This window comes from Mus musculus, chromosome 1, assembly GCF_000001635.26.
Source record: "Mus musculus strain C57BL/6J chromosome 1, GRCm38.p6 C57BL/6J".
In the NCBI taxonomy this organism is placed as follows: domain Eukaryota; kingdom Metazoa; phylum Chordata; class Mammalia; order Rodentia; family Muridae; genus Mus; species Mus musculus.
In genome coordinates, this window is record NC_000067.6 from 161,042,369 (window position 1) to 161,058,630 (window position 16,262).

At 42.7% G+C, this 16,262-nt stretch overlaps 1 protein-coding gene across 3 annotated transcripts in view; it reads right to left on the reverse strand.

Moving 5' to 3' along the window:
• Dars2 (aspartyl-tRNA synthetase 2 (mitochondrial)) overlaps positions 1–16,262 on the reverse strand; it is a 33,089-nt gene that overhangs the window by 4,789 nt on the left and 12,038 nt on the right. For 2 of the 3 annotated variants that reach the window (XM_006496758.3, NM_172644.4), the window contains exons 8-16: positions 15,079–15,185; positions 14,093–14,162; positions 11,573–11,752; positions 8,963–9,070; positions 7,570–7,632; positions 4,409–4,561; positions 2,890–3,108; positions 2,591–2,701; positions 1,245–1,320 (exon numbers count right to left, since the gene is read on the reverse strand). In XM_006496758.3, coding sequence (XP_006496821.1) covers positions 1,245–1,320; positions 2,591–2,701; positions 2,890–3,108; positions 4,409–4,561; positions 7,570–7,632; positions 8,963–9,070; positions 11,573–11,752; positions 14,093–14,162; positions 15,079–15,185 — 1,087 coding nt within the window. The remainder of the gene's footprint in view (positions 1–1,244; positions 1,321–2,590; positions 2,702–2,889; positions 3,109–4,408; positions 4,562–7,569; positions 7,633–8,962; positions 9,071–11,572; positions 11,753–14,092; positions 14,163–15,078; positions 15,186–16,262) is intronic. The other variant, XM_006496757.2, reaches the window with a different exon arrangement.

Sequence of the window (16,262 nt, forward strand, 5' to 3'; positions counted from 1 at the left end):
TAGAGAATTTACATTAATTTTTGTTTGTTTGTTTGTTTGTCTGTCTGTTTTCTTTTTGAGATAGGATTCCATGTCATCTATTCCAGATATTTGTACTATTTTTAGTGTGTGTGTGTGCAGGTTCCTACACAAGCTCCCCCAGCACTTGAATTACAATTGTGAGCTGGCTGATATGGGTGTCTGAATTTAAATTCAGGTCTTATCTGATGCACATAAGAAATGACTGCGGCAGCATGCACACACAGATTCAGGTTTGATGGGGGTCCCAATGGAGAAGTGGCCATGAGCTCCCACCCCAAACCAAGAAGCTATCTGCAACTGACACTTGCTTGCAGAGGAAAAATTAGTTTTCTCTAGTTGAGTCTCTGGCTATATTAACCACACTTAATTGTAGGCCCCATGCCCAGCAGCAGGTGGCAAATACAAAAGGAACCCAATGGTAATTTTGTAGACTTTTGCTTTGTTTGGGCATTCTTTGTCTTACTGGTCTTTTGCTTGTATATTATGGTTTCTGAGTTCGTGTTTTTATGTTCTCTGTGTGTGTATTTACAGATTTTTCTCTTTATTTGTCCATTTGTCTCATCTAAGAAAAGGAAGGAAGGAAGGAGGGAGAGGAGGAAGGAAGGAGGGAGGGGAGGAAGGGAAGAAGGAAGGAACGGTGTGGAAGTGGGTAGGTAGGTAGGAAGGATCTGGCAGGAGTTGAGGGAGGAAAAGCTGGTCAGAATAAATTGTATGATTTCTTTCTTTTGAAAATATCTAAAAAACAATTTAATTAATATTTTATGTGCATTAGTTCTTGCCTGATTATACATCTGTGTGAGGATGTCAAATACTGTGGAACTGGAGTTATTGACAGTTATAAACTGCCATGTGGATATTGGAAATTGAGCCTGGGTTTTCTGGAAAAACAGCCAGTGCTCTTAACTGCTGAGCCATATCTTTGGCCCCTAAATTTTTTTCCTCCAATTTAAAAAGCAGCAGCAACACCACCACTATTCAGGTTCTCGGCAGGAATAATAGGTACTTGTCTTGTTGGTTTTTTGTTCTTAAGGGTGGGGCTGGTGTAGATCCTACTGTAGCCTTGGCTGACCGAGTAGAATTTGCTAAGTTGATCAGACTAGTCTTGATGCACAGAAATCTACCTGCTTCTGCCTCCCGATCCCTTCCCCTTAAACTGAGAATCTGAATTTGAGACACAGTGCCATGGAACGGAATTTAGTGCACAAAAAAGACAGATTGTTTACCTAAGGCAATTCCTCCGTGTGGGGGTGCCCCATAGTCTAAAGCCTGAAGCAGATGGGAAAGCAATTTCACATCTTCCTGAAATGCAAAACACATTTTATTTATTTAAATAGAAACTGAAAGTCTTCTGCCATAATGTAACAGCAAGTACTAAGAAGAAAGTGAAGTTCAGGTTAAAAATTGACAGAACCCAACCAGTGATAATGCCTGGGGAGATGTTCTAAAAAATCCTTAGGAGGGCTGAAGTTTAACGGAATAAGACTAGTCACTCCCCTGTATTCCAGCACTCTGGAGAAGGCAGGAGGATAATGAGTACCACCCTAACCTAACTTAGAAAGCAATAACACAAAACCAAATACACACAAAGGCCTACCTATATCTTCCTCTTAATACTATCCCTCACTGGAAATGACATTTTAGGAGTTTAGTATCAAGAGCCTTCCTTCAGTTCCTGCACTACAGGAGACAGGGTTTTGGTAGTCCAAGCTTGTCTCAAATCCACAACCCTACCTTAGCCTCTTAAAAAGGTGAGATTTCAGGCTTGTGCCACCATATCTGGCTCTGAGCTTTGTGACTTGGGCATATACCTGCTGCCTCAGTTTCTCATCTTTAAAATGAGACTAATGAGTATCTACTTACAGAAATTACTGTGAAGTTTAAATAATATGCCCAGTGTATCTCTGGGTGTGGTTCTTTGTTTTTTGTTTGTTTGTTTTTTTGGTTTTTCAAGACAGGGTTTCTCTGTGTAGCCCTGGCTGTCCTGGCACTCACTTTGTAGACCAGGCTGGCCTCGAACTCAGAAATCCGCCTGCCTCTGCCTCCCGAGTGCTGGGATTAAAGGCGTGCGCCACCACGCCCGGCGGTTCTTTGTTTTTGAGTCAGGGTCTTGCTATGTAGCCCCAGGATACAGGCCTGGAACTCAAGGCAATTCTCCTATCTCACCTTTCTAACTGTTGGAATTACATGCATGAGTCACCACATTGGCTGTGTAGCAGATAGTCCCTGGCACCCAGTAAGCATTGATGAGCAACTATTATTATCATCTGCTCTTCCTAGTGCTACATAACACATGAAGAGAAGCTGACATTTTTTTTTCTTTTTTTTTGGTTTTTCGAGACAGGGTTTCTCTGTGTAGCCCTGGCTGTCCTAGAACTCACTTTGTAGACCAGGCTGGCCTCGAACTCAGAAATCCGCCTGCCTCTGCCTCCCGAGTGCTGGGATTAATGGCGTGCGCCACCACGCCCGGCTTTAAACTGATATTTTGTATCTAGTAAACTCTCCATTTAAAATAAACGTTCCATAAAACAAAGATGTGGGTAAAAAGGAAAGGTCAGAAGGTATCCTATACCTTTAGCAGTGTTTCCAGGATGTACCTCTGTAGCTGTGCATCATGGATTCGGACAGAACCACCTCCTATCTCATTGCCGTTTAAAACCAAGTCATAGTGTTGGCCACGAACCTACAGGATCACACAACTTTTCTGTTACAGAAAACTCCTGGCTTTCAAATCTATAGGATCAAGATACTGTACTCAAACACAACTTATTAACAGTAGGCTCAATTTTTATCTTTGGTTCTCCTGAGGGAATCCAGAAGTTCTTTGTATCTTCCAGATACTTCCTTTTATTTGGAAGAATAGGTCAGTACCTTTTCCGGCTCAGTATAGAGGAGGTGAATGTCACTGGAGTTAGGAGCAGTAAATGGGTGATGGGCTGACTCCAGCTCTGTGGGACTCTCTTCCTTGGCAAGGAAGAGTGGAAAGTCAACCACCCAAAGAAAAGAGAACACTGCTGGGTCTCGGAGCACCGCTCCTCTCATCTCCAAAAGGTCTGCACACTCTAGCCGTAACTTTCCCAACAGAGAGCACTGCAAACAAAAGACACAAACATTAAGCTAGCTTCTTGTCAGAGTGGGCATCAGATGACAACCTAAATTCTGAAGACTAGCCAATAAGTAGATAAGACTTTCTCAGGAGACGAAGATATGAGGATGACCTGACTGCCAGATATATAACCACGCATGACCATTAGCCTGGGCTGCCTGTGTGAGCACCTCAGACCCCAGTGACCAGGCAAACAGCTCCAGAACTTTACAGACCAAGCTTGGAGCCTGTTGGTCTACTTACTGATTTCTCTACATCCTGTCATCATGGGGATAAAATAGCTACTTCAACACTGAGTTATTTACTCACTAATTTATTTATTTTCTCCCAAAGCAAGGTTTCTCTGTGTAGCCTTGGCTGTCCTAGAACTCACTCTGTAGACCAGACTGGTCTTGAACTCTGAGATCCACCTGCCTCTGCCTCCCAAGTGCTGGGATTAAAGGCGTGCGCCACCACCTGGTTCATTATTTATTGAGATGAGGTATTGCTTCCTTACCCAGGTTGTTCCTGAACTACTGAGCTCAGTCCTGCCTCAACCCCCTGAGAAGCTGGGACCACAGGTACACACGGCTATGTCCGGAATAAAATTGTAAAGTACATGAGATATAGAACCCAGCACAGTATGGGGGCGCCAGTTCCTGAAGGGAACCCACGTAAAAGTCAGATGTGTCTGTGACTGGAGTGTTTGTGGGGCAGAAACAGTGGATCCCTGGAACCCACTGAGAGCTAAGTCAACTCATCAGTACTCCAGTGCAATAAGAAACATTGCCTTAAAACGTAAGGTAGAGATTGAGGAAGACTACTCAGTATTAACCTCTGGCCTTCACACAGGCACTCACACGTGTGCACACAGCCACACATACACCACACACTCATCCCACACACACACAGAATGGGAATATAGGACGTAGTAATGGCTTAGATCTTATCTCTCCACCTACTAGCAGGCCATTAGCCTTGGCAGCAAGTGCCTTCAGCCACTGAATCACCTCACTGCCCCAAGACTCTAGTCTTGGTCTGCTTGGTTTGACTTTATCGAGACAGGATCTCACTATGTAGTGTAGGCTGGTCTCAAATTTGAGGTCTCCTGTGTTCCATACCATTGTGCACAGAAAGACTCTAGTTTTTATACAGTGTATATAAAGTAGTGAAAGACATTTACACAGTGGTTTATGCAGAGAGGCCCTGCTTTACGAAGTTAACAGTCCATTTTAAATATATAAATGAATATGGCGAAAAGGCAGCTTTCAGCACAGGCCCACACACTTAGACAATTTTACTTACTGCTTTCTCATGTTCCCCAGCAGTCAGTAACACTATGTCTTCTTCTTGTATCTCCATCGATCTGGCTAATTCCAGTCTTTCCTCCTCCATTATGAACTTAGCAAATGGCGAACTCCAGTTCTTCTTGGCATTCAGGAATATAGGTAGGACTTCCTGGATAAAGAAAAAGTCTTATAGATATTTTTTTCAAAAATGAGAGGGATTTGTTTTGTTCACAGTACAAAGATTTCTTGTTCCAAGCAGAAGATAACTAACACGATTGCCTTAGTCAGGGTTCCTATTGTTGTGATGAAACATCACGACCAAAATGCAAGTTGGGGAGGGAAGGGTTTAGTTTGGCATACATTCCATGTTACTGTTATCACTGAAGGAAGTCAGAACAGGAACTCTTAGGGCAGGAGCCTGGAGGCAGGAGCTGACGTAGAAGCCATGGAGGGGTATTGTTTACTGGCTTGCTCCTCATGGCTTACTCAGCCTGCTTTCTTGTAGAACCAAAGACTACTAGACCAGAAGTAGCCCCACTCACAATGTTCTGGGCCTTGCTGAAGCAGCAAGTTCAATGATACCATCTCTTTTTCATCATGAATCCTTTCAAAGTGGTATAAAATACAATTTTTAAAGTTAGTCCTAGGGTACAGGTCTGCAAGCCCAACTTCTCAAAAGACTACAAGGGGACGATAGGAGGCTTGCACTTTCCTGAGACCTGCCTGAGCTACAGAGTGAGTTCAAGGCCAGCTCATACAACTTCTTGAGACCCCATCTAAAAACAGGAAAAATAAAAGGAGGGCAGAGATATAACTGATCAGTGGTTCAGCACTTGCCTACTTGAGGGAGGCCCTAGAAACGTCTGTGACCTTTTCTTTATTTTTACTTCTGGCAGACTGCAAGTGAATGGAGTAAGAATGACCTGAGATGAGGCCAGTGAAGGTCCATGTTAAAGGTTTCTGCATGTATCCCTATCATTCATTCATACACACACACACACACACACACACAAACACACACACACACACACACACACACACACACACACACACACACACCTATAGTAATAAGTACATACGTCTTTAAAAATGTAATAATTTGCCTTGGCTTTCTGAATGCTGGGTATACACGTGTGCCACTATGCCCAGTCTGAAAGAATATTTCTATAGAGAAAAACAGAAAGAAAAGATGACTCTTTAATATAACTTTATGAATAATTTTTTGGTCTTTTATTTTCTAAAAATTTGGCTTGACTCATTTTGAAAATTCCTTCCCTTTTTCTTTGTACCCTGCACTGATGATCGCACCTAGGGCCTTGTACTTGCTCAGCAAGCACTTCCCACTGAGCATCATCCCAGTCTGACTGAGCATCCTGGCCAGTCTCAGTCTCTGTTTAAAAGGTTCAGACAGAGCTGGGTGGTGGCGGCACACAACGTTAATCCCAGCACTTGGGAGGCAGAGGCAGGGAGTTCAAGTCCAGCCTGGTCTATAGAGTGAGTTCCAGGACAGCCAGGGGTACACAGAGAAACCCTGTCTTTTTTTTTTTTTTTAAAGATTTATTTATTGATTATATGTAAGTACACTGTAGCTGTCTTCAGACACTCCAGAAGAGGGAGTCAGATCTCATAAGGGATGGTTGTGAGCCACCATGTGGTTGCTGGGATTTGAACTCTGGACCTTTGGAAGAGCAGTCGGGTGCTCTTACCCACTGAGCCATCTCACCAGCCCGAGAAACCCTGTCTTGAAAATCAATTTAAAAAATTAAAAAGGTGAGACAGGGTCTCCCTGTGACCTGCCTGCCTCAGCATCTTGCCCCCGTGTTTCCTTCGTATTAAAATATCTTTAGCTCTCTTTGAGCTTGAGCTATGAGGCACGTGAGGGAAGTTTCATTTAAAAGAGAGTTGAAAGCTGGATGTTATGGTGCATCCTGTAACCCCACTGTTCAAGATGAAGGCTCGACAGTCAAAAGCTCAAGGAAGCCTTGACTGCATGAGACCCAGCCTTAATAAAGCAAGATAACAAACAAAAATTCAAAAGGAACTTAAATATTAATTTCTTTGTACCATAAACTTAAGCACCTCTGCCTGTTCCTGTTATCTCATCCTGTTCCTGTTATAAATGATGCTGTGATGAGCATAAAGTGTCCTTATATTAGGACACTTCATCTAAAGCATGTCACAGGAGATGCTGACACTAAGAGCAAGACTCTTCATTCTATTTTCTGGTTTTTGTTCTGTGAGACAGAACCTCAGTAATGCAAGCTGCCCTGGGATGCCTGAGCCTCCTATCTCCATGTAAGTGCTGGGATTACAGGAGTGTGCCATCATGCCCGGCTGCCATGATTCTGGGAAAATGGCCAAGGCAGTTTACATGCTCAGTGACATAAGAATTCCCAGAACCTGTTCCTCATTTTTGTGACATCATCCTCTAAGACCAGAACACCAAAATGTGTTGGTCAAAGGTGTATTCATAGTTGTAAAAACAGACACAGGATGAAGGACTGGTAAGGCCTTTCACCCTTGCCATGCCACTGCCGAACCTGGACCACCAACAAAGAAATTCATTTATTTAATTCTTAAAACTGGATTAAATTCTTCTGTTCATGTAAAAACAGTATGGTTGAACTTGCAGTATGAAAGTAAGTTCAAGCCGGGCGTGGTGGTGCACGCCTTTAATTCCAGCACTCGGGAGGCAGAGGCAGGCGGATTTCTGAGTTCGAGGCCAGCCTGGTCTACAAAGTGAGTGCCAGGACAGCCAGGGCTACATACACAGAGAAACCCTGTCTCGAAAAACAAAACAAAACAAAAAAAAACGAAAGTAAGTTCAACTGTCTAAATTGAAGTCTTTCAGTAAAAACAGATGAACATCAAAAATATGATCTGAAATATTGATTCTCAAAACTAAGTGCTCACTAGTTAAGGGCAGTTCCCATCATCCTACATGGCAGCTCACCATCACCTCTACCTCAAGCTCTAGTGCATCCAGTGCCTTTCTGGGTCCACGGGGACCAAGCATGCACTTGATACATACATACATGCATACATACATACACACACACACACACACACACACACACACACACACACACACACACACACACAAAACACTAACACACAGAGCATAAAAACTAGAGTCCCTGCAATTAATAGAATATAGAACAAAACCCTGTTCCTTACCTGACTGAAATGGTGAACTGCAAACTTCCTAATGAACTCAATGTCTTCCTTCCTTAAGTATTTCTGATGAAAGAAATCGAGGTAAACCCATCAAAATGGCGCCCAGCTTTATGGACAGGCTCACAATGTCAAGTAAGATACAGATATACGTGTGTTTTTTCCAGTGAAGAGTGTGGAATTTAATCAGAATGTGATTTCTTCTTCATTATGACACATGCTCTAAGGCAATGCTGTAGCTTGTAGACTGTACACAGTCTCACTGCAGACTGTCATGACTGTCACCAGATGACTGCCATGCAATGCGCAGGATACAGACAAAGGAGGGTGGGCTCTACAGTTTTCAGATCAAGAGGATCCAAGAGCTTGATTATTGCAGGTTTCTTTAAATATATGTTTTCTAAATCACCTGAATTATTGACTGATTTTCTTCCTTATTTTGAGACAGGGTCACACCATGCAGCTCAAGCTCACCTGCAACTGATTATGTGGGCCTCAAATTCACAGGGAGCTGCCTGCCTTTAGCCCTGATGAAAGCACACAGCCTCACATCCACCACTACAAATATATTCAGCTGCTTAGGTAGCCACATGGCTGTAGTCTTCCTTAGGTATAGTCTTTCTTTTTTATTATAAATTTTATGTTAACAAGTATGTTTACTCAGCAACAATGATACATTTTAGAATTATAACAGTGGGAAACAAAAGCAAATTATTTAGTGTTTTCAAATTCCTGGCATCTCTTTTAAAATGGTAATTTTAGGACTAGGTTGTTGTCACATACTTGTTGTCAGCACTTGGGAGGTTAGACCGGAGAACTATAAGTTCAAGAACTATAAGCTCAACTATAACTCCTGGGCTACATGAGAATCTGTCTAATTAATAGAAATAAATTAAAAACCCACAGTATTTTATCATTATTTATATAATAATTTTAGAGACACTAATAAGACTTTCTACAAAAACCACTGTTTTTTGTTTTTGAGACAGTGTCTTACTGTGTAACTCTGACTGGCCTAGAACTCATCTTGTAAACCAGACTGGTCGGGCGTGGTGGTGCACGCCTTTAGTCCCAGCACTTGGGAGGCAGAGGCAGGAGGATTTCTGAGTTCGAGGCCAGCTTGGTCTACAGAGTGAGTTCCAGGACAGCCAGGGCTACACAGAGAAACCCTGTCTCGAAAAAAACAAAACAAAACAAAAAAAGTGAACCAGACTGGCCTCGAATTCACATAAATTCACCTGCCTCTGCCTCTCAAGTGCTGTGATCATAGGTGTGTCCCACCATGCCTGACTGAAAAAGATGGTTATGTTATCCTTTCTCAAGTGCTCATGTGCCAGTATTAGATATATTTTCTTCCAAACTATACAGAGAGAGCAGAGAATTGTGCTTCACTTACCGCTCCGTCATGAACACATATTGCTTTGACAGTTCCTTGGGGCTTAGCCAGTGCATCCTGAAGGAATCTGAGCTCTGTGTTTCTGAACACATCACTGACATCCACAATCTAGAAAATGGAAAACAAAAAGGAATGACTAAACAAAATCATTTTTACTTCAAAACATTTTTACAAATGACTATTTTTTGGCTTCTTTATATTTTCCTGTGTATGTGGTGGTGTATTACATTTGCACTGTTGTATATACATAGGCACGTGCATGGGTGCACATGCACACATGTACATACAGAGGCTGGAGGCTGAGGTCAGGGATCATGTTCCAGTGCTCTCCCACTGTATCTATGGAGACAGGGTCTCTCAATCAAACCCAGAGCTCTCAATATAGCCAATCTTGCTAGCCCACTTGCTTTGCCAACACCCTTGGGGCCGGCATTGCGGCATTGCAGGCAGGTCTCATGAATACCCAGCATTTACATGGACTCGGGATCTGAGCTCAGGTCCTTATGCGTGTGCAGCAAACACTTACCTACGGAGTCATTTCCCTATCCCATAGGGAAGATTTAAAAAAATTTATATACTTATTATTGTGAGAGAGATATATGCTTATGGTGTGTGCAGATGTGAGTGAAATCGTGCTTTGTGAAGGTCAGAGGACATGTTGTGAAGTGAGTTCTCTCCTTTCATCTTTACACGAGCTCCAGGGACTGAACTCAGGTCATCACAGAAGGAAAGTGTGTGCGCGCATGTGCACGTGAGTGTGTGTTGTGGGGTGGGGGTGTGCGGAGACCAGAGAACAACTTGAGGGAGGTAAGCTGGTAAGCTCTCTCTTCTACCTTGGGATCAAAGTCAGGCCATCAGGTTTGTCAGCAATTACCTCTTATCTCCTCAGCCATGTTGCCAGCCCAGAAATAGGATTTTGTAGACCAGGCTGGCCTCGAACTCAGAAATCTGCCTGCCTCTGCCTCCCGAGTGCTGGGATTAAAGCCTGGCTAGAAATAGGATTTTAATGAAGCAGCTAGGGCTCCTTGGAGAAGTGGTTCAGTGGGTTAAAGTGCTGGCTAGGCAAGCATGATGACCTGAGTTCAAATCCCCAGCACCCATGTAATGCTGTAAAGCAACCATTGGGCAGAGACAAGGGGATCCTTGCAGCTTGCTCTATAAAGAAAAAAGAACTACATCTTAGTAGTTTATCATTGAAAAACTGTATTCCTAGAGGGTTACTGCCGGTGTAGCATTGGCCTAAGATACTGCTATGGTAGACCCAGGATTGACTCTAAGCAGTCGCAACCAGTAGTCCGCATTATAAATAAGAAAACGAGGAATGGTTGTATATAGGAAGAATGTACCTATGGGAATGGTAATAACAGTGGTGCATGACTTTAATGCCAGCACTTGGGAGGCAGGGGCAGGCGGATTTCTGAGTTTGAGGCCAGCCTGGTCTACAAAGTAAGTTCCAGGACAGCCAGGGCTATACAGAGAAACCCTGTCTCAAACAAACAAACAAACAAACAAACAGAAAAAAACAAAAAAAACAACAAAAAAAAGAAGAAAAAATTCTGTTCTTGCTATTTCAGACACTGATAATCTGAATGTGTTCATGTATTTAAGCTTTTTACAGACCAAAGAAAATTTGTAACTCAATCACTTCCCTTCCGAGAGCCATACTGACATAGAAAAACTGAAACTGAAAATTAGTTTTATTTTTAATTTCAAATAACTATTCATATCCATAAAGTCAGTAACTGGTAAGTACTATAATAAAACATTGGAGTACAAATCTCGTTCTTAATTCTTTCTTTCTCTCTCTTTCTTTCTGCCTCTCTCTTTCTTTTTTCCCTCTGTGTGTGTGTGTGTGGTGTGTGTGGTGTGTGGTGTGTGTGTGTGCGTGCACGCGCGTACGTTTTCAGAGGGCAGCTTTCAGGAGTCAGTTCTCTCTCCACCATGTGGGTTCCGGGGAGTAAATGTTAGGCTTGACATAAACAAGTCTTAATTTTCCTCTTTTTTTGTTTGGTTTTGGCTTCTAGAGACAGGGTTTCTCTGTACAGCTGTGGCTGTCCTGGGACTCAATCTATAGACCAGGCTGGCTTGAACTCAGAGATCCACTGCCTCTACCTCCAGAGTCCTGGGACTGAAGGCGGGCGCCACCCCCACCGGATGCCTTAGTCTTGCTCTTACTGAGATTGACAGCACACGCTCGTAACCCATCACCTGTGAGGCTGAGACCCAAGGATCTCAAGTTTGAAGCTGGCAGCTTCACCTGCACAGCAAGCTTCAGGGACCCCCATCTTAAAACACACACACACACACACACACACACACACACACACACACACACACACACACACACACGACTGGCTTTTAGAAATGGAACTTGAAAGAATAAGTAGTGCAATGCTAACATGCTATCACCATCATCATCATCACCACCACCACCACCACCACCATCATCACCATCATCATTTGCTGTAGTCTGGAAACAACCAAGGTAAAAAGATAAAAGGAACATTGAAAATATTATTCGACCAGTATGTAACACTTGTAAATTTCTTCAAAATGCCTGAAAAGCTGGCTAAACTACCTGGGACAGTCCTAGGAACAAGAAAAAAGTACCTTCATCCCAAAGCGAGTATCTGGCTTATCAGTTCCATAGGTGGCCAGTGCCTCAGCAAAAGTCATGGAAGGGAAAGGAGTCACTAGAGGGTCTTTATCACCAGGCCAGGAATACTGCAGCAAACCCTCAACTAAACGCTGAATGCCAGTCTGCTCTACAAAGGACATCTCTATGTCAATCTGAAACCAAAACAACATGGAAACTAACATCAACAGTCACAATACACATTTCTTGGCTTTTAGTTACCATATAAATAACTCTGCCCAGAAACAATACATGGCTAAGGATACAAATATTATTATGCTTTGCTTTTATGTCGATGACTGCTATTGCCTAACATATACCAACTTATTTATGTTATAATTATCTTGTGGCTGAAGGCTCAGAGAAGTAAGTGAATTACTTGCATACTACAATCAGTAAGTAGTTAGGCTACATCTGATCCTGGTCTTTATGATTCCAAACTTGTGATTTTTTATTTAATCACATTGATTAATGTTACCATAACAAAGCCAAATAAGGGTTTTGATAAATCTGTAGATTAAATAAATGTATTCAATATCAGTATATAAACTTATTTTTCTTTAAAGTTAGCATTGTCCTTTAAAAAATATTTTGTATGTATGAGTATTTTGCTTGCATGTACACATACACACTTGGTGCTCATGAAGGCCAGAAGGGGGTGTCTGGTGCCCTGGGACTGAAGTTACACTGGTTGTAAGTGGCAATGTGGGTGATAGGAACGGACCCCAGACCTCCTGGAAGACCAGCCAGTGCTCTTAACTGCTGAGCCATCTCTTCAGCCCCCAACTCTGGCCTGATTTTGGAGCAATGATTCTTCTATCAACTTTATTTTTTTGTCGTTTTTATTTGTTTGTCTGTTTGTTTTTTGAGACAATGTTTCTCTGTGTAGCCCTGGCTGTCCTGGAACTTGCTTTGTAGACTATGTGACCTTAAACTCAGACATCTACCTGCCTCTGCCTTCTGAGTGCTGGGATTAAAGACGTGCACCACCATGGCCAGCTTTAATTTTATGTTTTATTTGTTACTCTGTTCATGTATGTACACTGTGGATGTGGGTACAAGTGTTCCACAGCACACATATGGAGGTCACAAGATGACTGGAGTCAGTTCTTGCCTTCACCTTACATGAGTTCTGGGACCCAAACTCAAGCTTCAGGATTGTGCACAAGTGCCTTTACCTGCTGAGCCATGTCAGCGTCAGCGGTCCCTGGAACACTGACTTTTGATGGATAAGATCTGTTCTAAGGACTTTCTCATATCATACACTGAGGATATCTGGCACACCTTAGTTGAAGACCACACACCTGATGAAAAGGACTAATGGAATAGATTAAAACTACTTTGAGATTCCATTTCTCCCTAGGCAGAGATGGTCCAGTGGTCAAGAGCACTTTCTGCTCTTGCAGAAGACCTGGGTTCGTTTTCTGGCCCCAACATGGCACACAGCCACCTCAAACTCCAGTTCTAGAGTTTCCATGAGCATCAGGCATGCACATGCAGGCAAAATATTCATACATATAACGTAAAATCTTGCTGGCCATGGTGTTAGTACTCAGGAGACAGAGGCAGGCAGACAGATCTTGATGAGTGTGAGGCCAGCCTGGTCTAATACTTAGGGAGTTTAAGGCCATCCAAGGCTACATAGAGAGACCCAGACATTGACCCAATTGCCCCACCCCTGCAAATACAAAAAAAATAAAAGTACACAAATGATAATAAATGCTTGGCAGAGACAGGAGGCAGAGACCAAGAACTCTTATTCACTGCCAGTGAGACTCTAAACTGGTGTGACGATTATGGAAATCAGTACTGAGGTTTTTCAAATAACTGAAAAGAACTACTATATGATCTGGCTTTGTCACCCTTGGGTAAATACTCCAAAGCTCAAGTCTTAGCACAGAGACCCTCACTCCTCTATGTTGATTGTCGTGCCATTCACAGCAGCTAAGGAACAGAAACAGCCTAGACAGCCATTAATCCGTGAATGGCTAAAGAAAGTGTGGTATATATACACAATGGAATTCTATTGAGCCATAAAGAGAAATAAGATCATGGCATTTGTAGGAAAGCGGAACTGGAAATTATGTTCGGTGATGTATCCCAGGTGCAGAGAGAGCAAGAACCCCATGCTTCTCTCATATGGTAGATCCTAGATTTTAATTTTCATATGTGCATATACATGTTTAGGCATAGGCCAGGGAGCTGTAAGAGGGGAAAGAAGAGACCTCAAGGGGAAAGAATAAAAAGGTAGGATGCCTGTGATATAAAAGCAGAAGGAGGGTGGTGGGAGGAAGCAGACCTGTGCAGAGGCAGGGGGATGGAAAGGAGTGACGGCAGCGGCTGAACAAAAATGAAGTGTGTTTGAAAATGAGACTCGGAGACCCATTGCCTTTTAAGTTCATTTCTAAGACCTTGTAAAGTTACTGTCCTGGTACTGAAACATCCTGGGATAGCAACATGAGTTTGTAAGAGCCAGTAATATAATACATAGGTACCTGAGTGAACTCTGGCTGTCTATCCGGTCTTGAGCCTTCATCTCGGTAACACCGAGCGACCTGAAAATACCTGTAATAGAAAACTACAATTAACCTAGTCTTCATTTTAACACTCTCTTCTTTTTAAAATTCACTTTAAAAATTAACAAAATTGAGGCTGGAGAGATGGCTCAGCAGTTAAGGGCACTGACTGCTCTTCCAGATGTCCTGAGTTCAATTCCCAGCAATCACATGGTGGCTTATAACCATCTGTAATGGGATCTGATGCCCCCTTCTGGTGTGTCTGAAGACAGTTACAGTGTGCTCATACACATTAAATAAATAAATGTTATCCCATTTTTTTATTAGTCTTATTCACTTGAGAGCAGAACCTTATTTTTTTATTTTTTGGTTTTTTTTTCGAGACAGGGTTTCTCTGTGTAGCCCTGGCTGTCCTGGAACTCACTTTGTAGACCAGGCTGGCCCCGAACTCAGAAATCCGCCTGCCTCTGCCTCCCGAGTGCTGGGATTAAAGGAGTGCACCACCATGCCCGGCTCCAGAATCTTATTTTTAATGCTCTGCAAGAACTACGAGCTTTGTACCCAATGCCACCTAATAGAACTTAAATAAACAATGACTTCTATAATTTCTAGGGGATGAGCAATATCAAAACACACATAAAAATTTTAATTTAACCTCTTCAAATCAGACAACTTTAAAGTTGTTTTACTATTATCGAGTGATGGGTAGGTGTGCAGATGTAAGGGTCCATGTGTGGAGGCCAGAGGACAATGTTGAATAAGTTTCCCTTTTCTACCTGTGTGTGGGTTCCAGGGATTGGACTCACATCTCCAGCCTTGCATGGCAAGAGCATTTACCCACTGAGCCATCTCACTAGTCCTGGATCAGATAAGTTTGGCCCTTACTTCCCTCTTGGTCTTTCCTCTTCCTTTTTTTTTTTTTTGAGGAGTAATAGCATTACCAAAACCCAAGAAAGCCTGCTTACCTGTCTAAACCTCCAACCATCAGAAGCTGCTTAAATTGCTGAGGACTTTGAGGGAGGGAATAAAACTTTCCAGGTTCCCTGGATGGTACTAAAAACTCCTTGGCACCCTTTTAAAGAGAGAGAGGTGGCAGAGGAGGAGAAAGAGACATTATTGAAAAATAAACAAAAACCAAAAAAAAAAAAAAAAAAACCCCACAAAAAAAAAAAACAACAAAAACAACCCCCCAAAACCCAAGCCAGGTATGGCAAATGCCTGCAATTCCAGCGGCACTCAGGAGGCTGAGGCAGAGGAATAGTCAGTTCACGGGCACTGACCTACATAGCAAGGCTGTCTCCATAAAACAAACCAAAAATCCTGAAATACAATTAACAACAACAAGACAACTCAAGGGGTAAGTGATGAGTACAAGTTAATGCTTAAGTACTCCAAGGAACTCACAGAGTTCCCACTGACGGACAGCTCTTGCTCATCTCACAGTCCCTACAACAATTTGCATACAATAACCTTTATTTAGAGACAGAGTCTCACTATGAAGCTCTGGCTGGACTGAAACTCACGGAGATGCACCTGCCCCTGTCTCTTGAGTCCTGGAATTTAGACATGGGCCATGCTCAGAGACAACTTACATTTTTCACGTTTGTGTGTGGGGAGGGGGAGTACATGCTAGACTAAGAGGCCACCAGAACCTCTGAAGCTGGAGGTATAGGCTGTTGAGAGCTATTTGACTTGGGTGCTAAAACCTGAATAAGGTTCTCTGAAAGAGTTAACTGCTGAGCTATCTATCTCTCTAGCTCCTAAACTAACACTTCAATACTGCTTGTATATAACAGTTATTAAATGTGTGTGTAAACAAAGTCTCAATTTTATTATTAGCACAACAAACTTTGTACATTATTTGCTATGCAGGTCATTCTTTGTTTGTTTGTTTATTTGTTTGTTTTTCGAGACAGGGTTTCTCTGTGTAGCCCTGGCTGTCCAGGAACTCACTCTGTAGCCCAGGCTGGCCTCAAACTCAGAAATCTGCCTGCCTCTACCTCCCAAGTGCTGGGATTAAAGGCATGCACCACCACCACTCAGCTATGCAGGTCATTTTTAACTGCTTTTCTACATTAAATTGTAGGGATTTTTGTTTTGAGGCCCTCAAACATGCTACACAAACACCGTGCCACCGAGCTATGTATGT